Raw genomic sequence first — 27,397 nt, 5'->3', positions numbered from 1 at the left:
CAGAATTGATCCAGTTAAGTCTGCATTTCCTGGCAAGCCTGAGGACAGGTTTTTCCAAAAGGCATCTCTGACCTCGAAGACGCACGTCTAATCACAAAAGCAAAGCTCTGGACACACGTTCTCTGTTTCCAGTTGGTCGTGTGTGTTTTCTTCACACGTTAACAAAAATGTGCCAAGGTGTGGCATTTATGAACCCCACCAACCGGGAGCTGTGCACACAAATCCGCCGGCCTGTGGGGTGGGAAAGGATGAATGGGGGCTGTCCTGCCCGGGGAGGAGGGCTGCTTCCCCTCTGGCATGCCTGCAGCCTTATTTATTACACACCGAAGTATAAAAGCGCCCAGCCGCCTGCAGCTCTCATCTCCAGCCCTGGCATCTGCCCGAGGAGCCTCGCCCGTCTTCTCCGGGAGGCTCTGGGGCTCTGTTGACAATCATGCACGGGAGGCAGCTCGTCTGTTGGCACCTGCTGGCTTTGCTTTTCCTCCCGTTTTGCCTCTGTCAAGATGAATACATGGAGGTGAGCGGAAGAGCTAAGAAAGTGGTGGCGAGAATAGTGCAAAGCCACCAGCAGACTGGCCGTAGCGGCTCCCGGAGGGAGAAAGTGAGAGAGCGGAGCCATCCTAATACTGGGACTGTGGATAATAACACTTCTGCAGACCTAAAATCCCTGAGACCGGATGAGCTACCGCACCCTGAGGTAGATGACCTAGCCCAGATCACCCCATTCTGGGGCCAGGTACTCGGAATTCTCTTCTAAGGGGTTACTGTGAAAGCTTAATGAGTTTGGCTGTTGTTCTTGTTTCAGCTGTGATTCTTAGGATCAGTGCTTTCTAGAAGTTTGCTAGACTGCTTGCGGGTGTCTTTCTGGGTTGCTCTGGGGGACCAGGGGGACTGTGGTCTCTGTTAGAAAATCAGCAGAGGACGTGCGGAGACAGAGTGTCCCCCAGGAGAAAGGAGACCGGAGCGGCGGGCTCCCTGCTGTGCTGTGACTTAGTTTCTTTCCTGCTCTCTTAGTGTGCGATGTAGTGCTGACCTATGCAGATAGACGGATCTTTTGCAGATCGTAAGAGAGTTGGATTTTCTTAATCCTTCCCAGCAGGGAGAGGCTGCCCTTTGAGTTTTCCACTTTGATGTGTTAGTTGACTGTGACATTTCATGCCAGGCCTGTTTATTTGATTTATGGCAGTCTGGGTTGCTAAGCCTCTCTGTTCAGCCTGTGAACCAAAGAGTTAGAACAAAAAAGACTACATGTTTACAAAAAAGCAAAACTTCATTGTGTGATTTAATGCCTGATAATCACAAAGAACTTGATTTATTTCCCTGGGTGTAAACTCGGCATCCAAGGAAACATCTTTAACTCTTTTGGGGGTAGTACAGGAGTGAGGTAAGGTTTCAGTGTAGTGAATTGTCAATTGGTGAAACTCCATTTAATTAAAACATTAAGAACTGGACAAAATGAATTTTGACTTACCTTCTCCACATCTAGTATGTTGAAATCAGATAAGGGGGACAATAAGAGTTACTTCAAATCATAAGAACTTTGAACAAAGAGGTTTTACAACAACAATTGACTGTGTCTTTGCATTAAATAGTCCCTGAAAAGGTTCATGCAGTTGAAATCTAAACCCGTCCTATCACAGACTGAAAAGTCTGGGTTGAGGCTGGAGATATGATCAGCCTGAAATCCCACACATGATCAGCTATAGATCTGGGGCTAACTTGGGACTTCTTCTTCTTCTTCTTCTTCTTCTTCTTCTTCTTCTTCTTCTTCTTCTTCTTTTTTTTTTTAAATCAGGGTTGAACTTTTTTTTTAATGTTTATTTATTATTTTTGACAGAGAGAGTGTGTGAGCAGGGGAGGGGCAGAGAGAGAGGGAGACACAGAATCCGAAGCAGGCTCCAGGCTCCAAACTGTCAACACAGAGCCCAATATGGGGCTCGAACTCACAAACTGTGAGATCAAGACCCGAGCCCAAGTCGAATGCTCAACTGAGCCACCCAGGTGCCCCTAACTTGGGACTTCTAACTCAACAGCACAATGCAGAATCTCAGACTGTTCCATGAGGCTGTGTCAAGAAAAAATTGTTTCTGTAAGGAGTCACAAAAGAAATAACTTCCAAATACAATCTTATTTTTCAAAGGCCACTTTTAGAGATTGTCCTTTCATTTGACGATCCTTTTTCTTTTTTTAAGTAACCTACATCCAATGTGGGGCTCGAACTCACAACCTCAAGATCAAGAGTCACACACTCTACTTATTGAGCCACCCAGGCCCTGCCCCATCTGACAGTCTTTTTGCCAGGGGGTGACTAATGCTACTTTCTATTTCCTTTGTGGTGAAGATATTTTCATTTTTGTCCAAGCCTTGACCTGGCCTTTCCATTTCAGTGGATGGGATCTTTGCTGGGCCCTTCCTGGCCTTCGCTGTGTGAGCCCCCAGACGCAGCAGAAGGCAGATGTAGGCTATCGTTTGTTGTTATTTCTTGGCAACCAACACCCAGAAGACCACTGGAATCCAAATTACATTTCTACTTTGCCCTACCTTCTGGTGGGAGGCAGCCAGCACACTGGAGTCAGATGCAAGAGGATAAAAAGTCACTTTCTGGCTTTTTTTTTTTTTTTTGAAGTCAGAGGGACTTTTGAACCCTCCTGGGCTCCAGACGTATTTTCAAAACCAACCAACCAACCAACCGACAGACAGACAGACAGACAGACAACCTAATAGGAGATACTGAGGAGATTTAGACTCACTGATACTCTGGAGATCCTCGATAATGGCGTGCCTGCCAATGCGTATGGAGACTCACACTGCATTTAAGGTTTTACTGTGTTCCCCTTCTTCCCTATGTCCCCACCTCTTTTCTTTTTTCTTTTTCTTCATTCATTCTTCCACCAATGATTTCCTGGGCCCCTACTATGCGCCAAGCTTTACGATGGGAATAAATATGTCCAAGCCTATGTCCAGACAGTTCTGCAGGGCTCTCTGAGGGATAAATGAACAGACAATTGAATATCATATGATAAACAAAATCTCTGCAAATAAGGCATTTGGGGAGAAAGTGTCAGAGTGGTGGTGGCCGCTGAGTTGGATCTCAAAGGTGAGACAAAAAGGATGGTTATCCATACAAGAAATACAATTTAAAAATATGTGAGACAGCAAAGCCTGGGAGGAATGAGTGTGGCTGGAGCTCCTGAGCTGTGGGTGGAAAGCGGGATGATCTTAGTGCCAGCCCGGAAGATTCTGTTGGCCGGTTAAGGAGCTCAGACCTTAGTTTGCCATTGAAAGTTGTGTTTGTTCACAGCAGGGCAGTGAGGTGATCTGGTGTGTGTTCTAGAAACAGGACTCTGGCCATGGGCTTTGTTGTGGGTAGAGTGTGCAGAGATCAGGGGAGAGTAGATTTGGTCTTTCTTTTCCTGGCAGTTTCTTCTCTGCAGTTCTTAGTCAGTCACCTTTATCAGTCTCCCCTCCTTCTCATGGATGCTTTCTCCCCTTCTTTCCACCTCCCTCCTCCTTTCTCTTCCCTCTTTCTTCCAGTAAAGAAGGAGCTGTGGGCTTTCTTTCTGAGAAGTCACTCACTAAGAGCAGAGCTCAAATCTGAGTAGCTGCCCCATCACCTTCATCTATAAAACGTACAGAACTTGTCTTAGAGACACCTACCTCCTCCCATGGTGCTCATTTTTGTGTCTTTGGCTTTCCAGTTGGACCTGACTAGGAGAGATGGTAAGAGGGAGATATGTAGTGACTCCCCAGTATGTAATTCTCCCTTACCTAGGTGATAACCTCTGAGTGAACACATCCCATCCAGCTTGGTCGAAGAGTCCCTCAAAAGCTCACAAGCACTATTCCATTGGATTGAATTTTGAAAGACCAGGCCAGAGGAACATGTTGTGAAGGACTCTCAGGAGATGCCCAACTAGTAGAAACCGGAAGACCCTCCCTGTTGGGGTGGCAGCTCTCTGCTCTCAAGGCACTCCCAAGTAGCTTGGGCACACACCCCAGTCCTAGTGAGCTCTGACACTGAGCAGTCCTAACTCCTGGAGCTAACTTCTCACACCCAGACACTCAACTTTAAGAATAAAATCTTTCTGGAGCATCTGGGTGGCTCAGTCGGTTTAGCATCCGACTTCAGTTCAGGTCATGATTCCACAGTTCATGGGTTCAAGCCCCGTGTTAGGCTCTGTGCCAAAAACAGCTCAGAGCCTGAAGCCTGCTTCAGATTCTGTGTGTCTCTTTCTCTCTGCCCCTTCCCTTTCCCACTCACACTGTGTGTGTGTGTGTGTGTGTGTGTGTGTCTTTCTCTCTCAAAAATAAATTAACATTTACAAAAATTAATTAAAAAAAAGAATAAAATCTTTCTAAGCCATTATTGGAGGGTTTGGAAAAGACCTTAGTATCTTTGCTTGCTCTCAGAGCTGGAAAGAAACTTCATGACCATGTTACCCAGTGCCCTAATTTAGTAGACAAGAAAAACGACGCCTGGTGGGAGGGGGGTGGGGGGGCGGGCAGTGACATCACTAAAGCCACACAGAACTGAGATGGGAGTTCTGGTTCCAGTACAGCCATCTTCCTAATATTCCTAACATCTCAGTGACTCAATTCTGTTCTTTAATGGGTCCATGTCAGGATTTTCCCTCCTTTCCCCTCCCTTCTTCTTCCCCAAAGCCCATTATTGGCAGAGCCTTGGATTTCTTGGAACTTAAAAAGCTGTATTTCACATTAGCAAAATCATACCAGGAAATTATGGAATACTTACTTCTCACATTGCATCCTTGGATTGGAAGGTGGGGCAGTGCTGTGGTGTCTGGATTTCCAAGCGTCTGAACTTGCCGTCTCAGACCACCTCCTTTAGCTGATTTTTGTTTCCTTCACCAGTTTTATAAAAGGTTTTTACAGACTCCCATATCTGGCCAGTGTGGAGTCTGGGGGGCAGAAGATGAGACGGGGGTTAGTTTCAAATTGTGGTCCCTGATCACTTGAGACTGGAGCTCTGAGCTGTTGCAAGAGAATGCTTGAGCTGGCTGTTTTGCATTTTCCCTGAATGGCTTGGTGGAAGGCTTTAGGAAAAAGGAATGAGGGAGTGAAGAAAGAGTCCAAGACCATTTTTGATTTAAAAAAAAAGAAAAAAAAGAAAAGAAAAAAAGCAAAGTCTGTGCAGCAATGCAAAGCCTTGACTCACTTTTCTGCTTGGATTTCTAGTGATAGAGAAAATGTGAATTTTAAAACCTTCCTTTCCCCCACCCCCCTCTTTTTCTGCCTCTCTTCCTTTTCTAATGAATCCTTTAGAAACAATGTGCTGTTTTCAAAAGACCATTGAATTATAACTCATGTCTAGGAAAGTTTCCACGACTATTCTGCATGATATAATTAAAAAACAAGTTACCAATTTAATGACACACTAAATCTTATAAGCAAATCTAACTCTCCCGCTAGAGCTATAGGTCCTTTACCTTAAGCACAGAGTTTAGAGATTTTTCTTTAAATTTTTTTTTTACATTTATTTATTTTTGAGAGACAGAGAGAGACAGCGTGAGCAGGGGAGGGGCAGAGAGAGAGGGAGACACAGAATCAGCAGCAGGCTCCAGGCTCCAAGCTGTCAGCACAGAGCCCGACGCGGGGCTCGAGCCCACAAACTGGGAGATCATGACCTGAGCCGAAGTCGGACGCTTAACCGACTGAGCCACCCAGGCGCCCCTAGAGATTTTTCTTTAAATAAATACACAAGTCCACTCAGTGTTGTATTTGAATACATTGGGTGCCCATTAAGTACTCATTGAATATTGGCTTGAATGATGTGAAAATCATTTAAAATTTTGAAGTGAAATATGAAACAGAACATGAGGTTAAATACTTATTATCTTTTTTTTTTTTTTTTTTTTTTTTTTTTAAGAGAGAGAGAGAGCACTAGCAGGGGAGGGTAGAGAAAAGGGAACAGAGGATCCAAATGCTGATAGCAGCAAGCTGATGCTGGGCTTGAACTCAGGAAACATGAGATCAGACCTGAGCCTAAGTCAGATACTTAACCAACTGAGCCACCCAGGTGCCCCTTAGTTGAACACCTATTCAGAGGGAGTTAAAGTTGTTTCAAGATGTAGATGATGAATACAAATTTACTGGACTAATGAACGCTTTGTTTCCTTAATTTCCTAAGGCAATTTAAGTGTGCGGTGGGTGAAAAGGTAGCATTACAATTCAAAATTTCTAAGAACCCTTACCCCAGTATCATGAATATAGAAAGTCTTAATAACCATCTTTGAAGTTGATAATATAATTCTTATCATTTGAGAGTCATCTACTCAAACAAGCTACATGCGAGGGTGCTGGCAGCGGGGAAAGAGAGGGGTGCCTTCACATCCACTCTGAAGGGTTCTCCTCTTTTGCTGTCACTGGTAGCCTCAGGACAGTCTTCCCAGAAATCCTGCCCCACCCCCTGCCAACACCACACTCCTTCCAGAAAGCATGCGTTTCTTTTGACCCGCTGGCTTCCTTGTCCTTTGAGTCATCAGCTCACTTTAGCTACCCTGCCATTCGAGTTCCCATGCCACACCATCCATCTTTTCTGATGTTGTTGTAGGGTGTTTGGAGTTTAACTTACCCAAGGGCTGAGACCAGAGGAAATTCACAAATCCTAATTACTCCCAAGTGCCATTCTCTGAAACTTTTCTCTGTATCTTTTTAAAGTCTCCACAAACCGGAGGACTGCCCCCAGACTGCAGCAAATGTTGCCACGGAGAGTACAGTTTCCGAGGCTACCAAGGCCCCCCTGGACCGCCCGGCCCCCCTGGCATTCCAGGTAAGGATGAGAAAGAGGAGGCACTGTTGCCAGTCTAATTGTGCACTGTGCCAAAATAGGAGTCAAGGTGAATCTAAATAATTTGGGTTCACTTGCATGTGGTCCAAACAGCGTGCGTGGAAATCCAAAAGAGAGTTTGGGAGAGTCCTGGATTTATTAAGCCAATTAGGTGGAACAATATACTATCAAATCCATAGAATTTATTTTTTATCCCGCTTGCAGAATCCCAAAGGTGTGAAGAGCTCTGGGGCACCAGATTCATCGGGAGCGGGGGTTCTTCACCAGCTTGGAGTACAGAACTATGCAATCTTATTTGGACATACTCTTGTTTCAGTGTTTCTGCCACAACGTGCTTCATGCAACCATGCGCCAACTTTCAGGGAACTTCCGAAGTGAAGGTGCGGAGGAGATGCGCGCCTGTCGGTCTGGTTAGAGCCATCTCCACAGTACCATTCGCTGAGCCATGCATCCTTCTATCTGATTCTATGTCCAGCTAGGTTTTTCTTCCCTGAGACTCAGAGTCTGTCCATGTTTAGTTCTTTGTTGACTTTCATGCCTCTCTTGGGCTCATGGGAACATTTTGGGCTCCCATAGTGGCATGGGAAATGCTGTTGGGCTCCATTCAGCCATCCTACTCTACTGAGTGTGCCCCAGGCACAGAGCTTCTGAGAACTGGCTAGTATCTGGGGTCAGCCAAGGAAAGGGTAGCCTAGGTTCTCTAGGCTCCCAGATCCATCTGAGGATTATTTTCCTCTTCCCCTACCCCTTCCTGGGCTAGGACTTTTTCTCAGTGTTTGACAGAAGTCCGCTTGCTCTCCTCTAACTTACCCTCATTGATATTAACATTTATCAAATGAGGTTTAATTTTTTTATGTGCTTTTGAGTGGCTTCTCTTATGAAACCAAATCTAAAATGAGAAAACATTCTGTTAGACTTTAAACTATGATTACTGTCTTGGAATCTATGTCATGGGATGTCAATGGTAGCAGCCAGCAGGTGCAGTGATTGTGGATAGAGAATATTCAGACTCCTCTAAAGTATTCTGAGGGCTAAACTCTTCCGAGCTTACAGAACAGGCTGGCCTTGGCCAAATATTTCCCAATCAGAGTGGCTTTGTTAGTCCATTGACTTGTAAACACCGCCAAAGTTTGTTTATCTGGAAGGATTGCAAGCCTGGTATAATAACTGACCAAAGGTAGCATGGAAAATAATTAGCAAAAGGGTGTAAAATTTAACAAGTATAAAATAAAGGAAGACTAGTAGGAATTGTCTCTTAGTGGCAAAGAGTTGAAATCATTATCCAAGTCTTGCTTTCAAAAGTATTGTTAAAATGTTTAGCAATGATTTTACATTCCCTCAGTTGTAAAAGTGGTATGTGTCCTTTGTAGAAAAATGCAAAGAGACAAAAAAAGATACATGGCATGATACAAAAGCCAGTCATGTTCCATCCATTCAGGAAAAAAAAAACGTGAAATATTTTTATGTAATAGATAAATATTATTTATACCTAACATCATTCTATCTCTATTGATTCATAACCTTTTAATCTTAAAGTGTCTGAATATTATTAAATATTATTAAATATTTTTCTTTAGCATTCTTTTTCTGTGACTATATAGCCTTATTTATTGGATGTATTTTTTTTTTTATTTAGCTCTTCCAGTATTGGTGGACACTTAAGTGGTTTCTGATCTTTGCTATTATAAATGATACTTTGATAATCAGTCCTCATAAATTCTTCATCCAATTCCTGCTTTATAAGAAAAACAGGCTTTGGAGACTTGATACCTAAGAAGGCTGTCTTCAGTGTCCCATGTGGAAGAAATCCGATTTGATGATGACCCCTTGGCTGTGTTCAGGATTGCTTTCAAATGGTCTTCTTTTACAATTGAGATTGAACCTTTATGAAGAAAGGGTCTGCATTTGTATAAAAATAGAAGGTGGGTGTGAGTGATGGAGGCTTTCTCCTGTGATGATGTCTGCTTGTAATTTCAGGAAACCATGGGAACAATGGCAATAATGGAGCCACTGGCCATGAAGGGGCCAAAGGTGAGAAAGGAGACAAAGGTGACCTGGGGCCACGAGGGGAACGGGGGCAGCATGGCCCCAAAGGAGAGAAGGGCTACCCAGGGGTTCCTCCGGAACTGCAGGTAAATCTCCTTGCGCACATCTCTGTGTGACTTTCAAACTGCCCTGACCCTTCCAGTGCAGAAGTCAGAAGGCCTGAGTACTTCTTAAGACAAGCCCTCAACCAATGGCCAATGGCCAGTATGCCTCTGGCTTTACTCAACGCCCCCTATCCCTCCCTGCCCCTGCCCCCCTCAGGCAGCCTGTGTTGTTCAAAGAGCATTTTGAAATCATTCTTAGGAAGGCATTTAAAGTTGAAATTCAACAACCTTCATGGACCAAATCCATGGGCAGCCCTGAGTATCAACTAATCTCCCATTTTCCAAATCAGAAGATGTGTTAAATAAAAAAGGTTTTTGGCAACTCAAATATACAAATCTTTAGATGTATAAATAGAATGGTCAAATGTCTACTTACAATATCTTATTTATTAATTTTTTTACATTTATCAATTCAAATCACATATATGGATACTAATATGTAAGTATTCTCTATCAACTCAAGACCTTGTGGCACAGTTTTTATTTAAACTTTTCAATCTTTATCAGTAGAGACATTTTATTTTTGTGATCTACCCTAGATTAGATTAGACTTGATGATATTCATTTCAGTTTAAAGTGTTTGAATCTATTGATGAGGCTATAATAGGATATTTTATCCTAAGCTTAAGTGCTCATTTGTCTATTTATTTCTCTTTTAAGTGATGTTCAAAATTCTAGTTGCCAATAACATCTAAAATTTGCAAATGTAAGATTATGTCACCAAGAAAATGACTAAATCTTGGGTATTTATTTATTTTCTGGCTGATATTTTTTTTTTTCAACGTTTTTTATTTATTTTTGGGACAGAGAGAGACAGAGCATGAACAGGGGAGGGGCAGAGAGAGAGGGAGACACAGAATCGGAAACAGGCTCCGGGCTCCGAGCCATCAGCCCAGAGCCTGACGCGGGGCTCGAACTCACGGACCGCGAGATCGTGACCTGGCTGAAGTCGGACGCTTAACCGACTGCGCCACCCAGGCGCCCCTGGCTGATATTTTTTAAATCGATTTTTCCAAGGGATTCCTATCAACATTGAAAACAGTTTTTACTAAAGTTGTTTTTGGCTGATATGAAATATGACTGTGGTTAAAATAAAATAGGTCTTCCTCAACTTATGATGGGGTTACTACGAGCAGTAAGGGAGATGATTCATTTTCAGAAATACCAAATAAAAACTATGCTGTCTAATTAACAGCAGATTTACAACCTATTGGAAGTATGTATGACCCTCCCCCACCCCCAACAATGGAGTTCCAAACCCTTAGACACTTCACTTCCCCTCTCCTTTTCATGGGTTTGTTTTCATGGGCTTTGCCATAAGCGCTAAAGAATAAAAGGAGGAGGGACTGAAAGTTCCTGCATCACCTCAGGGAATATAGTTTGTTCCATTCAGACTACTCCTTGCCCTACATGGGCATAGGTGACGTCCAGGGGAGGGTGTAACCTCTGTAGTGCTCAGCCAATGAGGAACCAGGGAAGGGACTTGCACGCTAGGAGATAAATTGCCTGCTGTAACTGCCCCAAGTGTGCCTGCCTATCAGACACCTGCTCTTGCAAGAACATTGAATAAAGCTTCGTTCGCTTCACTGTGCTCTGAGTCTCCACATCCCTCCTTTGATTGAGTCAACGGGCTTATTTCTAACAATTATGTCAGATAAACCCATTTTAAGTTGAAACATGGTAAGTCAAAAGTGCATTTAATCGGTGCCTGGGTGACTCAGTTAGTTAAGGGTCTGACTCTTGATCTCAGCTCAGGTCTTGATCTCAGGGTTGTGAATTCAAGTCCCATGTTGGACTCTGCACTGGGCATGAAGCCTACTTTTAAAAAATGCACTTAATACACCTAACCTACCAAAAATCATAGCTTAGCTTAGCGTACCTTAAACATGCTGAGAACACTTCCATTAGCCTATAGTTGGGCAAAATCATGTAACACAAAGCCTATTTTGTAATAAAGTGTTGACTATCTCATGTAATTTATTGGATACTCTACTACAAGTAAAAAAAAAAACCAGAACGGTGTGTGGGTACAGAATGGTTGTAAGTGTATCATCGTTGTTGATCCCCTGTCCAGCATCACAAGAGAGGATCTGCCACGTGTTCATAGCCCAGGGAAAAAATCTAAAATCAAAATTTGAAGTACGGTTTCCACTGAATGTGTATTGCTAGTGCACCATCCACAGGGTGCCTGGGTGGCTCAGTCAGTTAAGGCTCTGACCTTGGCTCAGGTCGTGATCTCGAGGTTTGTGAGTTCGAGACCCGTGTGGGGCTCTGTGCTGATAGCTCAGAGCCTGGAGTCTGCTTCAGATTCTGTGTCTCCCTCTCTCTCTCTGTCCCTTTCCTGCTCACACTCTGTCTCTCTCTCTCTAACATAAATAAACATTTTAAAAAAAAGATGAAAAGTTGTGCAGTGGACCCATCAAAGGTAGGGGCCTGTGTGTCATTGAGAGAACATACCATAGCATGAGAGACTTTTAAAGAACCAGAATATAGAGACTTTAATCTGAAAGATCAATTGGGGGGAAAACTTTGCCTTTTATTTGGGCATATCTGGTGGTTGTTTGACCACAGATAAATTCCATCAACTTTCTGGGCCTCTTGTTTTTTAAGTTGTAACCCGAGAGGTCTTTTGTGTTTCTCTAACTGCTTTGGGGGTTTTGTCACTTGTAAATGAATGCTGTTTATTGATTTTAGCAACCTGGGATCAATGTGCTGGCAAAAATTTACAAAGAAGCCACATGCCATTTGGCCAGGTAAAGGGTGTCCAATAAGATGGATGATTAACATTCCCAAAGATAGAAATTCTAACTCCAAACCCCTGATGGTTACACAACGGCCAGGGAGCCCTGACGTAGCCAGTTTGATGGAGCATATCTTAGGCAATTATAAAACTACTCCATCAACTATTTCACCCTAAAACTACAATGTATCATGGTGCCTGGGTGGCTCAGTTGGTTAAGCGTCCAACTTCGGCTCAGGCCATGATCTCACAGCTTGTGGATTTGAGCCCCGCGTCGGGCTCTGCGTTGACAGCTCAGAGCCTGGAGCCTGCTTCAGATTCTGTGTCTCCCTCTCTCTCTCTACCCTTCCCCCACTCACCCTCTGTCTCTGTGTGTGTCAAAAATAAATAATCATTAAAAAAATAAATAAATAACTGCAATGTACTAATTGGGAGAAATACCTTCACATGTTTTAAAGGAGGACTTATAGAGGAGGGTCGATTGGCCTCAGGCACCATGGAAAGAAGAGTGACTTCCAGGCCCCTTCATTCTTATTTCCAAATCCCTCCTCTGGTGTCACCCCTACCTTCCCCTTCCTCTGTGTTCAGGGCCCTCATGCTGTCTTTTCCGACTGTTCAGATCCTTTCTGTGTTCATTCTCCCAGGCCTGCTTTCAGAGCAGACCCCTGAGTCTTTCAGAACTTCAAATTATTCACTCTCTCTCTTCTCTCACCCCCTCCCTTAAAACTCCCATTTTATGAAGACAGGTGGTCCCAGCAAGTTAAAGAATGTGTTGATCTAACTCACACTCAGTTAAAATGACTCCTTTGGATGGGGGATTGGCAATAGGTTTTTGTTGTTGTTGTTGTTGTTTTTAATGTCTATTTATTTTTGAGAGAGAGAGGCAGACAGAGGATCCAAAGTGGGCTCTGCACTGACAGCAGAGAGCCCAATGTGGGGTTTGAACTCACAAACCACAAGACATCGTGACTTGAGCCAAAGTTGGTTGCTTAACTGAGCCACCCAGGCACCGCTGGTATTGATTTTCAAATGTGACTGGCCAGTAATGGTGCAATTCCAGGGTGGGGGGTTTTCTTACATCACCAAATATTTGTCCTACATCAACGGGGTGTCCTACAGTGCAACTCAGTTCTGACACTACCTGCTTGGAGACAGCATCAGAGTCCAAGGTTAAAAGCTCAGCCCAGCAAGACTCACCGCCCCCGCCCCCGCCCCTGCCCCCAGCCCCCACTTCAGATGCTACTCGCAAATTCAGGTTGTCATCTCTGCTTCTGACAGTCTGTCTATGGAGGAGAAGTTCCAACAACCCCTTCCTTAGGATCAGTTCATTTGCTAGCATGAACTCAGAGAAACATTCTACTTACTCAGTCACTGCTTTATATAATTCAGGAACAGCCAGATGAAAGAGATGCTTTGGGCCAGGTTTGGGGAGTTTCCATGTCCTCTCAGAGACCGAGGGCCACTCTCCTGCCCCTTCACGTGTTCGCCAACGTGGAAGCTCTCTGAACCCCTTCCTTTTAAGTTTTATGGAGTCTTCATTGCACTGGCATGTTTGATTAAATCGCAGGCCCCTAGTGATTGAACTCAACCTCCAGCCCCTCTGCCCTTCCTGGATGTGAGGTGGGGCCCAAAGTTTCTAATCACGTGGTGGGCTCCACTGGCAAACAGCCCCCATCTTTAGGTTGCCTAGGGGCTTTGCCAAAGTCACCTCATTAACATCACAAAAGACCACTTGATTTCTCTCAACACTTAAAATATTCGGCTGGTTTCGGGAACTCTATGTCAGAAGCCAAGACAAAGAAAAAAAATGTGTATTTATTATAAATCATAATATCACAGGTATTTTGGGGAAAAAATAACATAGGTGAGCAAAATTAAATGGCTATCTGGAAGCGGGCCTTCTCAGATCCTTTAACATGCTCATGTGCATTTAATAACTCTAAGTAGATTTCATCCAAATTTTCCCGGTATTAGGATTTTAATATTTCAAAAAGCCTTCAGAAGTTCAATACTCCTTGAAACACATGGTGAGAACTGTTGACATATAATATCATTTTAATGGCTGCATAGCATAAAAATGTTAGAAATTACTATGATTTATTTAATTCTTTCTGTGTTTATTTCCAATCTAGCTATTACAAAGAATGTTGAGATAAACTTATGTTTGTAAAAACCTCATTCCTTTAAGGTAAATTTCCTATTAACTGCCCAACTCTTTCCTTAGATTGCATTCATGGCTTCTCTGGCAACTCACTTCAGCAATCAGAACAGCGGAATTATCTTCAGCAGCGTTGAGACCAACATTGGAAACTTCTTTGACGTCATGACTGGTAGATTCGGGGCCCCAGTATCAGGTGAGATGTAAAAATAAATGAATGACTGAGTTAATCAATCTAGCAATCTGGATGGAAGGAAAGAAGGAAGGAAGGGAGGGAGGAGGGAAAGAAAAGGGTGAAGGGAGAGGATACAAAGAAAGGAAGACACTTAGAGAGTTGAGAATTCTTTGATTCTGGTGAAAACAATCCGCCCATATATGGATTTCTGTTGTATTTCACAGTAAATGAATTAGAATTCAAAAAGACGAGGATGCTTTACAAAAAAATGATAACCATGGTTACTAAGGTTTTTTTAACTCTTATTTGAACTGAAGCAAATAATCCCTAAGAGGGCATTTAAAAGTCCTAAGATCATAATTCTCACAGTTTAATGTGTCATAACAGTATCCTCCCATGCCACTGCCCTGAGGAGGGCCTGATCCTTTAAATAATTTTTATTTAAATTTTTAAAATTTCTTGAGCACTTCTGTATTTGTTTCCTATTGCTGATCTAATGAATTACCATAAACTGAGTGGCTTAAAATGACACAAAATTATTCACTTGTAACTCTGGAGGCCCGAAGTCCAGAATCGGTCTGACTGGGCTGATGTTAAGATGGAGGCAATGCTTCTTCCTTTGCTAGCTGGCCTCTTCCAAGCCTGAGAGGCTGTCAGCGTGCCCTCTCTGTGAGCCACATGGCTTCCTTCTCCCTTCTACTGTCAACATCCCCTCCTCTCAGATGCTGACCTCCTGGGCTCTCAAGGACAGCATGATTACCTTGGGCCCACCTGGGTAATTGGATAGTCTCCCCATCTCAGGATCCTGAATTTAATTACACCTGCAAAGTCCATGTGGCTATATAAGGTACCATTCACAGCTCCTGGGGATTTTAGGACAAGGGCCTATTCGGAAGCCAACATTCAGCCCCTATAACTTCCTTACTTTTGGGCACCACGAGCTGATCATTCTGGGCTTTTCCTGCTGTCCTTTCAATACATGGATGTAAGCCTTCTTTTTGCCCTGAAAAGTTCCTTTGAATTATATTTTTAAATATAGATATAAATACTATTTTTTCTTACCGTTGTACTCACGTGGGGTAGCATCGGGAACAGTCTGACTTGTGTTAGGAATCAGGCAATATGTGGGCATAGTGCCTACGGGATATTTTTAAAGCATAATAAGACCAATTAAAAGGTAACTCCATTTTTATTGTCATCATAGTCCAGCAATTCTAAACAATGTCTATGATAAAATACTCCTCCCCTTTGGGGTTGATCACTCACCAGCAGCCTCCCAACCCCGTCCCCCTGCACCTTAGTAGACCTACCACTGATTAACTTCGTAAGGACTCTAATTATAGTCTGTTGGTTTTATTTTTAACTTTTCTTAGTCTGTCTTCTGTATCTTTTATTTTCTCTAACCTCTTGCTGCTCTTTAGTTCCATTTCATGTTGTTTGCTTTTCTGTCACTATTCTTTTTTTTTAATGTTTGTTTATTTATTTTTGAGAGAGAGAGAGAGAATGGGAATCCCAAGCAGACTCTGCACTGTCAGCACAGAGTCCAGTTTGGTGCTCAAACTCATTAACTGTGAGACTGTGACCTGAGCCAAAACCAAGAGTCTAAAACTTAACTAACTGAGCCACACAGACACTCCTCTATCACTATTCTGCATGTCCTTAATTAGATAATCTGAGGGTGGATTTTCCTTTTTGCTTTTTCCAATTTCTTCTGTCCTGTTTCTGTGATACTTTCTTTACATTTTCTGTTTTACATTAACCCTTAGTCCCATTTTGTAGTTCCTTCTCTTGTCTGGATATTTCTGCCATGAGTTCTTACATTCTGTTCATATTCTTTCATAGAAGGATTTGCTTCATTAACATATTTTAAACTCATGTTGGAGTATTTAGTTACATTTCCCATCCACTACATGACAACATTTCTTCTTGGTGAGTATTCTTCCACTCTTGGTAGCTTTTGCTCTTCTTTTCTACTTTCTAAAATTAGCTGATGGTTGGATGAGTTGGATTTTCCTAGACCAGTACATGCAGTAGTTTCTCAGGAAGGGGGAGGGACCCCAGCATACTTCCAGGCTTGGTAACTCAATGGTCCCCTCTCCTGGCACCAAGGGATTCACTCTGTTCTTTCCAGGATGGAACTTCTGTGTGTTTTCTCTGTGTGGCCACATTTCCTCTTCCTCCCCTGACAGCCCTGGGTCTTCGAAGACTTCTGAAACCAGCCTTGCACTTCTGGTCCTCTTGCCTTTAGGAGCCTTATTTTTGCTGGTGGATTCTGAAATCTGCCACTTCAGGACCACTTCCCGCACGTTTTGTACTTTATCTAGCAACCCCACCCCTATCCCCCACCAAACATAACTCCGGCTTCATCTCGGCCCTGCTCATAAGAGCTTCTTTTCAGCACTTGTACTTCAGAGTGACCCTTCTCCATCAGGGAAGGTACTTTTTCTGGAACTGAGGTCTGCTGCTGCTTGGCCCTCCTCAGAACTCCCTGCCAAGCCCCCATGTTGCCTCCATGTGACTCTGCCTGTTGTCTGTTGCATTTGACAGACTTACAAGTATCTAAGTTTATGGATTTTTTTTTTCAGCCTCCTAGTTTTACGGAAGATGGATTCTTTCTGGTGTTTGTTTTCAGTTCTCCTTATTTCTCTATATGGTATCCAGAAAGGAAAAGAAGAAAATTCTGATAAATGCAATGGCCGTGTTAAATTTGATGCAAGTGTTTTAATGCCTTTCTTTTTCTACCCAGTTAAACTCAGAAACAGACATAAAAACGATAGAAGCAATCTTTCATCACACTTCAATCAGTTTTAAAACTTCTTATATGATTTTCTGCTCTGAAGGTTTATAAATTTCCTATAACTATTTTGTTAAACACTCTCTGTGCTGCAATTCCCATAATCACCTAGATAAGCTCAAAGGTTCCACTGCTCTCAAGGGCTTTATAATTGAAGCTCAAAGATTTAGTAGTTTTTTCAGAACTCTCTGGGGCTGGGCATAATTTTAATGGTAACAACCATCACTGGTCTTTCACTTTAAACCTCGTCCAATAGATTACAAAATGACCATTTTATACTTTTCAGCTTTGGGAGGGACGAGACAGAGAAGGCTGATTTTTGCAATTACAGTAATGCAAAGACCTAAAAACTGTACTGTAAGTGTATTGCCTCGCATCTTCAGTATCTTCCCCTGCAGAAGGAAGCCATATGTGGATATAATATGTATTCACCTTTATATTTGCACCTCTAGGCGTTTCATTTATTCCCCATCTAATTTCTTAGTCTGCTCTTTCTAAAATGCTTCTGCAATCGATTTTGTATAGTAGTCATTATTTTTTCAGGAAAACTAATATCGTTTCCTGTCATTTTGATTCCAGCTTTATCTTCTTGAGGCATTAGAAATTGTCACAGGTGTGCGTGTGTGTGTATCTAATGAGAAGTTTTGTAAAAATAAAAACCTAAACACATATAAACTATTTTGTTTGAGTCCTCTAATTCTAATCTGACTTTCCTTTTCACCTGTGAACCAATCTCTAGGCATGTGAATGGATAGGACTGAGTTTTACACCAGTTCCTTTATTTTGAGTATATTGAATATGTGAGCCTGGTGCTAAATGAAGCATAATCACACTTTTTCACTTGGTTCAACTTGAGTCAAAAGCAGGTGCTTCAACATGGTGTCCTTACAGCTTCTATCTTACTTAATTGCACCTTTGATAAGAAACATAGAACTATGTAGTGCTATTTTTTTTTAAAAAAAAAGATGTTTCTGGGGTTTTCCCTTACAAGGCTTGCTGCTATGGTCTCATTGTGCCCCTCCAAAATTCATTTGCATTGAAAACCTTGGGCATTGAAGGTTGGCATTCAACTTGGGCATTGAAAACCTATTGCACAACTTATTGGTGTTAGGAGGTAGGGTCTTTGGGAGGTGATTACCTCACAATGGTAGAATTGTCATGAATGGGATGAGTGCCCTTATGAAAGAGGCCCCACAGAGTCCCCTAACCCCTTCTGCCATGCGAGGATACAATCAGGAGTCTGTAGCCTGGAAGAAGACCCTCACCTGGCCATGCTGGCACCCTGGTCTCTGACTTGCAGCCTCTAAAACTGTGAGAAATAAATTGCTGTTGTTGTAAGCTCCTTAGTCTGTGGCACTTTGTTATAGCAGCTCACATGGGCCAAGACAAGGTCATCAGTTTAAAAATGTAGCATGGAAATCCATAAGAGCCTGATGATGTGTATTCATCATCTTTCCAAACGCACTCTCAAATCCCACATCATTTGGAGTTAGGAAGATTTTCCTTTTTGCTCATCTCTCTGCTTTTGGATTCTCTTAAATCTTTCAGTGAAGGTATTTTCTACACTGGCATGCAGGGTGTATCAGGCCATATGAAGTTCCTTTCTGTTAGGTGGCCTAGAATCTTACAAGAAAACTCACATCTCTTCAAATATGTTCGTCCTTTACAAATGAGAAGGATCCATATTTTTAGTAGCAAGGTCATGCTGCTGAGTAATGAATAACATGATAAGTTACAAAAACTATTTCTTCAGAACTATTAGTATTATCTGTGCTATAATACTTCTTATCTTTGGCTAACATCTCTGTGATGAGTCTACTCATCCATTGTAATGCTACACTTGGCTCATTTTGTTAGGCCACAGAGGTCATGTGTTCATCCATGCAGGGCTATATGCCTTGTCTATATGGGTCCTGTGGCAGGTGCTAATGATAGTTGATCTATACCTAGGAATAGCATATACTTCACTGTAAGCACACTATTGGGAAGAGGAGGGAGTGAGATACAGCCCAAATTACTCCATCCTTTAAAGACTTTGTAGTCTTATTAAGGACACACAGTGCACACACTGGGAAGGTCGCAAAAAGTTTAAAGTACCATGAAGATGAGAACAGACAAAGGAACACTCATACAAATAAAGGCCAAGAAGAACCTACATGCCATATAGAATATAAACAAAAAATGTGAAGTCATGTGGCATATGTCTCGGTCCTCAATGTACAAGACATTAATATAAATGTGGATAAATACCTGCCTTTTTCAGGTGTGTATTTCTTCACCTTCAGCATGATGAAGCACGAGGATGTTGAAGAAGTATATGTGTACCTCATGCACAATGGCAATACAGTCTTCAGCATGTACAGGTGGGTGGTCGTCTCTATCACAGTCTCATCCATGCCACCACTGCTTGCTCAAAGGCTGGCAAGTGCCAGGAAGTGTATAGGAATCAACAGAGCCTGACATGACCCTTGTCACTACTGAGAGCTCCTATATACCAATATATGGCCCAATTATAGTTACTATTTGGGAAGAAATCAATCTTATAAACCTGAGAATAAGCAGGTTGATAAGAGGCCTTGAGCTAATTACTAACAATACTCCCCATAACTAATCATTTGTATTCTTTTCTTAACTCATAATTTCTTTTCTTCTTTCTCAGCCCTTTCCTCTGTTTTCCCATCCTCCCACCCCTTTTGCCAGAGTTTAGCCCCATTGATGGTCTTCTCCACCATCTTCCTTAGCTGGCAGAGTAGGCCCCTCTCTTTTGGCTGTGCTGCCACTCTGATATTTATCCTAGAGTTCCTTGTAAAAAAATTACTTTTTTTTTTTAAAGTTTATTTATTTATTTTGAGAAAGAGATTGTGTGTGCACACAGGTGGGTAGGGGTCAAGAGAAAGGGGGAGGGAGAGAATCTCAAACAGGCTCCACACTGTCAGTGCAGAGCCTGTTGTGTGGCTCAATTTCAGGAACTGTGAAATCATGACCTGAGCTGAAATCAAGAGTCCAATACCTAACCGACTGAACCACTTTAGGCATCCCTAAAAAAAGTACTATTTTTAACATTTATTCATTTTTGAGAGACAGAGTGCCAATAGGGGAGGAGCAGAGAGAGCGGGAGGCACAGAATCTGAAGCAGGCTCTAGTCTCTGAGCTGTCAGCACAGAGCCCAATACGGGGCTCAAACACACGAACCGGCAGATCGTGACCTGAGCCAAAGTCAGTTGCTTGACCAACTGAGCCACCTGGGTGTCCCTAAAAAAAATACTTTTAAAAAGAAATATTACAACTTGTTCTGATATAAGCTTAGTGTGGGGGAAAGAGGCAGAGAACCAACATCTTTCCCATAACTAAGTGGGTGGTGAGTTATCTATCAAAAACACTGTGGTTACTATCTAACCTCTGTCATTTTTGAAAACTTGGGAAGAATGCCATTTCTTCAGGAGCCTGGCTTCTGGTGCAAAGATGTCTTTGAAAAACCAAAAGAGAGAAAGATGAGTAGGTGAAATTACTGAAAAATAGAGACCCAGAATATGGTAGCTCACACAATGCAGAGCTCTGTGTGGCTTGACCAGATCTAGGATGGGGAAGGACAAGGCAGACAAGGTACAGGAGGGATTTCGTGGCGGTTGGGAGGGAGGTGCTCCATCTGGGTTTTCAGGGACACAGAGTGGTGAGAGCAGTTCACCTGTAAAACTGACTTTCAAATTCTCGTTGGTCATGGTCATTGCCACAGTCAGAAGGAGAAAAGAGCAACAGGCTTGTGAAAATTTTTACGCATCATATATTCTATTCAGAGAACAGAGACACATACTTCCCCTTCCCTAACTCCCCCCAACCAATGCAAGGATGGCAAGGAAACATAGAACTCCTCCTCTGGAAGCAGGGAAATGGAGTCTGGTGAACAGCTAGGCTTCTCTGCCCCTCTGGCAGGGAATTCAATAGAATTCTTCCTACATTTAGAATATATATCTTCCCACCTCCATCCCCAAGGAAGACAGCCTAAACTGTAGTTCATGCAACCAACTCCAAGCCCTGAGTCTTAGGAATGAACAATTCTTTTCATCACATCAGTCTCTTGGCTATTGTTTTTGTTTTTTTTAATGTTTATTTATTTTCAGAGAGACAGAGAGTGCAGGTGCATGGGCTCGAGAGCTTGTGCTCATGGGAGAATGGCAGAGAGAGTGGGAGAGAGAGAATCCCAAGCAGGCTCCACACTAGCAAGGAACCCCATGCAGGGCTTGATCTCTCACCCTGAGATCCTGACATAAGCCAAGATCAAGAGTTTGACACTTAAACAAACGAGCTACTCAGACGTCCCTTGGCTGTTTTCTCTTCGGTCCCTGATTCTGTCCTCTGGGAGGATCTTCCTTATTTATTTGTCTCCATGGCTACATCTAAAAGATGAATAGATTTTCCCTGCGGTCTTTCACAGCCCAACTCCTGCCGGTGCAAATTTGAGGGCTAAGAGTATTTAGTCAAACACCCCAAGCCCTTTGTAAGCCAGGTTTGAGTGATATCATTTCCTCAGACATTTAGCAGCCTTTTGTGCTATTTGCTGCCAGTCAGTTACATGTGTTGGTAAACAACACCCAACATTCTTTTCTTGACAGATAGTTTTTCCGTCTGTTATTTCCTTGACTCCTTATCTTCATGCCTTTCTGTCTTGACTAGTGGTGGCTACCACAAGGCCTTCTAAAACAATAGATTTGGGTAGAAAGGCAATATTTTTAATCCATCAGGTTATGTCACAGGCTGTGTCTATCAGATTAAATGAGAGATCTTAATAGGACAACATCAATTTTACCTCTGCTCTTTCTGGTATAAAAGCATTTGGCTTTTCCAACCCTGTTAGGCCTCAACTTTCTAGACTCACCCTTTCTGCTTCCTGTGCTTCAAACATGTCAGTTCTCATCTTTTGTAGAAACATCTCACTAAAAGCAGCAAAGAGAATTTTGGCTTTTCTAGTCACTTCCTTTCTTAGTGTATAGGCTTGATAGACATAAGGTCTGTCTTCCATGTTATCAGATGTTTTCCTAAATGTTTTGCCACAGCACAACATGGATCTACAGTTTTCAAGCCCACAATATTTGTTTCCTCAGTGCTCTCTGCCTGACCATGAGCAAACACAACATATTTTAGTTTATATTTCAGTTTAATTTAGTTTATAACAGAATGCTCCTTCAGTACCAATAAGTTAGGGTAGACTAAGCTGCTGCAACATTAACCCAATGGCTTAAACATAATAGAAATCCCTTTTCTTCTCATTGAACAGTCCAGAGTGGTTGTTCCAGGTCAGGGCAAGTGAGAAAGACTTGGCCTCTACCTAGTCTTCAAGAACTCAGGCTACAATACTTTGCTTCCAAGGTCATTCTGGTCATTGTCATTAACATTCCACACAGTCATAACGAGGAAGAGGCAAGGAGAGGTGTTTGTGAGAATTGTATCAGCCAATCCTTTTAGTGGTACATGTCATTTCTGTTCACATGCCATTTAGAGAACTTAGTCACAGGACTTCAAATGCATGAGAGTCTGGGGGAGAAGGGGAGGACATATTTTGGTAAAGAGGTGGCTATCTACTGCAAAGACTAAGTAGCTGGTGCCTTTTTTTTCCTTACAGCTATGAAACAAAGGGGAAATCGGACACATCCAGCAACCATGCAGTACTGAAGCTGGCCAAAGGGGATGAGGTTTGGCTGAGAATGGGCAATGGCGCTCTTCATGGGGACCATCAGCGCTTCTCTACCTTTGCAGGCTTCCTGCTCTTTGAAACCAAATAAATATATGAATAGACCAGCTCTACTTTTGGGAAGACTTACGGCTAAGCTGGTATTGGTATGAGCTGAAGGACATTAGAGTTGAGGGTTCTACTCAGGAGCTCAGAAGAAGAATCCACAAAATTGTCTTCCCAAGTGACCTTGACTAATATACTCAGCACCTTTACTCTTCCCTAGGCACCTAAAAAAAAATTCCCTTCTTGATACAGGTTGGAAATAATTTTCCTCATCAAAGAATTCATTTGCAAATAATTTGGCTACTCCGTTTTTAATTTAATAGCAACTTTCAGGAATTCTTGAGGTTTGAGGCACATCATTCTTTATAACGTTTCAAGGAATAGGGTGCAGTGATTATGATGGAGCCAGCAGGAGCAAGGGCACTTGCTAGGACCAAGTTACCAGAAACATTTGTAAAGCCTAGACTGGGAAGTAACACTTTGATCCAGTGGGTCAATTTTTATGAATGAAGTATAGATATTTTTAGTAACTCTAGATAGCTTTTAGATAGGAAAAGTATTCATAATGCTCATAAATAATGGACTCCTCCTTTTTTATAAGGATACTGCTGTAATTAAATCTGGATTTGTAATGGCTTGTATTTTTGGATATAAAATTTTCTCATGATCCAAAATTGAGTTTATCAGGTCTGACTTATTATATTGACTTTTTTTTCCATTGAGTTTCTTAGATTAAAGTAGATCTTTGTTGGTTCTGGCCTGCAGAACCAGTTGAGGTGAGCTTAGATCCACATATACAGATATATGTGAAGTTCTCTCTCAATTTAGAAATTACCCCAATAAACTTTACACACACTGACATGTCATTTCAAGGAAATGTAAACTCAGTTATATACAGTGAAACTAATGGATGCAAAATACAAGGGAATTCCATTTAGAAGACATAAAATAAAATCTCTTAACCTTTTCAAAAATAAAAAATGATATGGCTTCTTTGATTACCATATTTAAGCAACATTTATAAAGCAGCTGTGCTCCTTGACTTTTGCCTATCCCTCCCCAAAAGGGATAAGTTCAGAAGATAGTACCCCAAACTGGTTTCTTTTAAGCAAAGAAAGTATCATTGGAATATGTGTTTACCCTGAGGTCAAATCACATTTAAAAGGCACTAGAGAGATGCCTTTCTGACAAATATCACTTAATGAATTCCCTTGGAAGCAATTAGCCCTTGACTAATTTTCTGTAACAATTTGAATTTCCACAAAAGCTTTTAAACTGTGGGTTTAATTGTATTGATTACCCCCTACAGCTGGAAGCAGAGAGAATTAAGTAGGGCTGCCCTATTAACTAACTTAGTGGGCTCCTTGCTCCCTTCTTTGACCCTTTCTTTTGATCTATAAATATTTTAAAACTCTTTTCCTGACCAATACAAGCAATGCTATTTTAAAGTGACTGGATATTAGCCAAAATATGCTTGACTGGTTGATAATGTCTTCGTGATTTTGTGTGTATGTTCCCTGCCATCCCTGGAGCTGTGGGTGTTGAGGTTTACTATTTCTAAACATCATAAATATTTTGTAAAAGTGTATTGCCAATAGATATTTGAATTTTGCATGTTGCCCAAAGATATTTCATTTCTAAAGAACACATACCATTAACAAACTGCCTTAAAAGAAGATATTGGCTTAGCTTTAGATACAACTAAGGCAAGAAAAATGTAAAAGCATTGTGTGGAAACAAACATACTTTTGTTAAATGTACTGTTTTATAAGGTCCTTAATAAAGTTGAATAGCCATTTGATTGTAAATCATCATGGTTTGTTAACACAAAGCTAAAATATTTTCATGCAGATGATGTAAACAGCCATACATCAATGATATGGGCACAGAACTTATTTATCTACAAAATACTCCACTTTTCAGTTATTCCATTGTTCTGACTTCAACCCTCCGCAACTTTATGATATTGATGTTTGGAGGTCATTTAATGAAATCTGAATATCTCTAAGGGGACAGGATCTTTATCACATACATGAGGTCTTTCTATGTTGATGTAAATTCTAATTTTTTTCCTAGTGGAGACTCCCAGTTGCATTGCAGTCAGGTGGAAAGGACTTTATTCAGTCTTGCAAATAGGTCCCAGGTGGAAAAAAGAGTGATTTTTTAAGGAATGTGGGAGAAGGCCAAGATTGACTGTTTTGCAATTTACCCATGACCAGAATTATATCTGGAAGATTGATTTTACAAGTCTTCATTAAACTGAGGCCCTAAAAAGGCGATGGTAGGTAGGTATTGTCTAAGTAACCAACTTTAAAAAAAAAATCCCGATTACCTGTTTCACCGTTCTACGCCACCCTCCACCATCTCCCCTCTGCAAATCACTAGTTTGTTTTCTGAATTTGTCTCTGGTCTGTTTTGTTTGTTCATTTGCTTTGTTTTTTAAATTCTACATCTAAGTGAATTATTTATCTTTATCCGTCTGAGTTATTTCACTTAGCATGGTACCTTCTAGGTCCATCCATGTTGTCTTAAATGGCAAAATTTCATCCTTTTCTTAGGGCTGAGTAATATTCCATAGTATATGTACCACATCTTCTCTATCCACTCATCCATTGATGGGAACTTGGGTTGCTTTCATATCTTGGCTATAGTAAATAATGCTTCAATAAACATAGGGGTGCATATGTACTTTCAAATTAGTGTTTTTGTTTTTGATAAATGCCTAGTAGTAGAATTGCTGGATCATATGGTAATTTGATTATATTTTTTAAAAAAATTTTTTGAGGAACGTCCATACTGTTTTTCCCAGTGGCTGCACCAATATACATTCCTACCAACTGTTACGAGGATTCTTTTCTCTCCACATATTTGCCAACATTTGTTATTTCTTTTCTTTCTTTTCTTTTCTTTCTTTCTTTCTTTCCTTCTTTCTTTTTCTTTCTTTCTTTCTTTCTTTCTTTCTTTCTTTCTTTCTTTCTTTCTTTCTTTCTTTCTTTCTTTTTCTTAATTCCAGCAATTCTGACAGGTGTAAGGTGATACCTTATTGCAGTTTTGATTTGCATTTCCCCAAGAATTAGTAATGTTGAGCAGCTTTTCATGTGTCTGTTGGACACCTGGATGTCTTTTTGGAAAAATGCCTGTTTAGGTTCTCTGCCCAGGTTTAGTTGGATTATAGGTTTTTTGATGTTTAATTGTATAAGTTCTTTATATATTTTGGATATTAACCCCTTAGTGGGTGTATAATTTGCAAATATCTTCTCCCATTCAGTAGGTTGCCTTTTTGCTTTGTTGATGGTTTCCTTCACTGTGCAAAAATAGCAACATTTTAAAAGAAACACATTCTTTCATTAGCTATTTGGTATCCTGAAATACTGTTCATATGGAAAACAAGATACATACTTGATTTTTATCACTTTTATTTACCAATTTTTAGAATAATGAGTTGGTGCCCTAGAAATCTTTAAAGATAATTAATAAGGTCTCTTAAAAAGCATTATTATTAACTTACAATTTTTCATATATTTAATGTGCTTCAATCCACCATAGTCATTATTATAACTTAATGACCCCATCTCAATTGTCAGTGGAAGGTCCTTCAAGTTAGTGCCTCTATTTTTTTCAATGTTTATTTATTTTTGACAGAGAGAGGGAGAGAGAGAGAGGCAGCACATGAGTGGGGGAGGGGCAGAGAGAGAGGGAGTCACAGAATCTGAAGCAGGCTCCAGGCTCTGAGCTGTGAGCACAGAACCTGACGCAGGGCTCGAACTCACAGACCGGGAGATCGTGACCTGAGCCGAAGTAGGACGCTTAACCGACTGAGCATCCAAGCACCCCTCTATCTATTCTTTTGACCCAGAATCAGGCTGGGTCTCTCCCAGCAGAGCAGCAGTGAGTGGAAACCGTGTAGACTTGTATCCCAACCAGACTTTCATGCTGTGACCTTGAATGTGACTCCAGTGGCCCAGGTCCTGCCAATTACCTAAATTCAAGTAGCAATAAGCTACTTGATACCCTTGTAATGAACTCTGTTGTATTTAAGCCAAGAATCCAATTGATCTAAGATAAAGAAGCAGAAATAGGGAGGCAAGTTAGGATAAGCTGGAGTACAAAAGCAAGTTCAGAAAAGTGATTGCAATGTAACATCATTTATGTAATATAAAACTACAAAATATAATAATATAAATAAAAGGTAGTATATAAGTAGTATAGCTATAGCATCGTATCGATAGACTGTGGATACTATATGTCAAAATCATGGGAGTGCTTGTGTCTTGAATGGTAGAGTGAGCAGAAGCAAAGACATGTAACTTTGGGTGGGAGTGGGTGGGTATAGGAGACTTTAACTATGGAAGGAGTTCAAAGCAGCTGGCCTGTGATCTATGTACTCCCTTTAGTATATGGATCCTTCAGGAAGCTGAAGAAAAAGGCAGCTTTTGTCAAAGGAAAAGGTATTCTTTGTCAATTGTACCTGTTGTACCTATTTACCTTGGGTGAGTAGATGAATGATATTTGTTACAAGGAAGAGAATTTATCTATTTAATGCATTTAACAGGCTGGCTCTGGCTATAGGATTACTTTTGCCAAATAAACTCAGAATCTAGGAAGCGCAGTTCCATAGCTAAGTAACACCCTGGGATACAAAATGAAGTCTGTTAGGTACCTGAGAACCTCATTAGAGATCTCAACTATAATCATGAGTCAGAGGGTATATTAGTTTGCTAGGGCTATAACAAAATATCATAACTCCCCACTCCAACCTTCTTTTTTTTTTTTTTAATGTTTATTTATTTTTTGAGAGAGAGAGAAAGAGAGAGAGAGAGAGAGAGAGAGAGAGAGAGAGA

At 41.4% G+C, this 27,397-nt stretch overlaps 1 protein-coding gene and 1 long non-coding RNA gene across 4 annotated transcripts; one reads left to right on the top strand and one right to left on the bottom strand.

Annotated features, from left to right (window-relative positions):
• Window positions 1-387: 387 nt before the first annotated feature.
• LOC131504551 (uncharacterized) lies at window positions 388-5,022 on the bottom strand. Its single transcript, XR_009258051.1, has 3 exons — window positions 4,754-5,022; window positions 3,658-3,708; window positions 388-495 (listed from the first exon to the last, which is right to left on the bottom strand). It is a non-coding gene; the product is annotated as an uncharacterized LOC131504551 (long non-coding RNA).
• Window positions 410-24,364, top strand: C1QTNF3 (C1q and TNF related 3). 3 transcript variants are annotated; one of them, XM_058716951.1, is made up of 6 exons: window positions 410-517; window positions 6,679-6,790; window positions 8,786-8,940; window positions 13,923-14,052; window positions 19,089-19,188; window positions 22,443-24,364. In XM_058716951.1, the coding sequence occupies exons 1-6, from the start codon at window positions 434-436 to the stop codon at window positions 22,600-22,602; spliced, it is 741 nt and encodes a 246-aa protein (XP_058572934.1). In that variant the 5' UTR covers window positions 410-433; the 3' UTR covers window positions 22,603-24,364. The 3 variants fall into 3 exon arrangements, with proteins under 3 accessions (XP_058572934.1, XP_058572931.1, XP_058572923.1); XM_058716948.1 differs by having other exon boundaries at window positions 434-697; XM_058716940.1 differs by having other exon boundaries at window positions 434-736.
• The last annotated feature ends 3,033 nt before the right edge of the window (window positions 24,365-27,397 follow it).

This window comes from Neofelis nebulosa, chromosome 1 (genome assembly GCF_028018385.1).
Source record: "Neofelis nebulosa isolate mNeoNeb1 chromosome 1, mNeoNeb1.pri, whole genome shotgun sequence".
NCBI lineage: Eukaryota > Metazoa > Chordata > Mammalia > Carnivora > Felidae > Neofelis > Neofelis nebulosa.
Note: the sequence above shows the minus strand (reverse complement) of the source record. Positions and strands in the feature narration are given on the sequence as shown.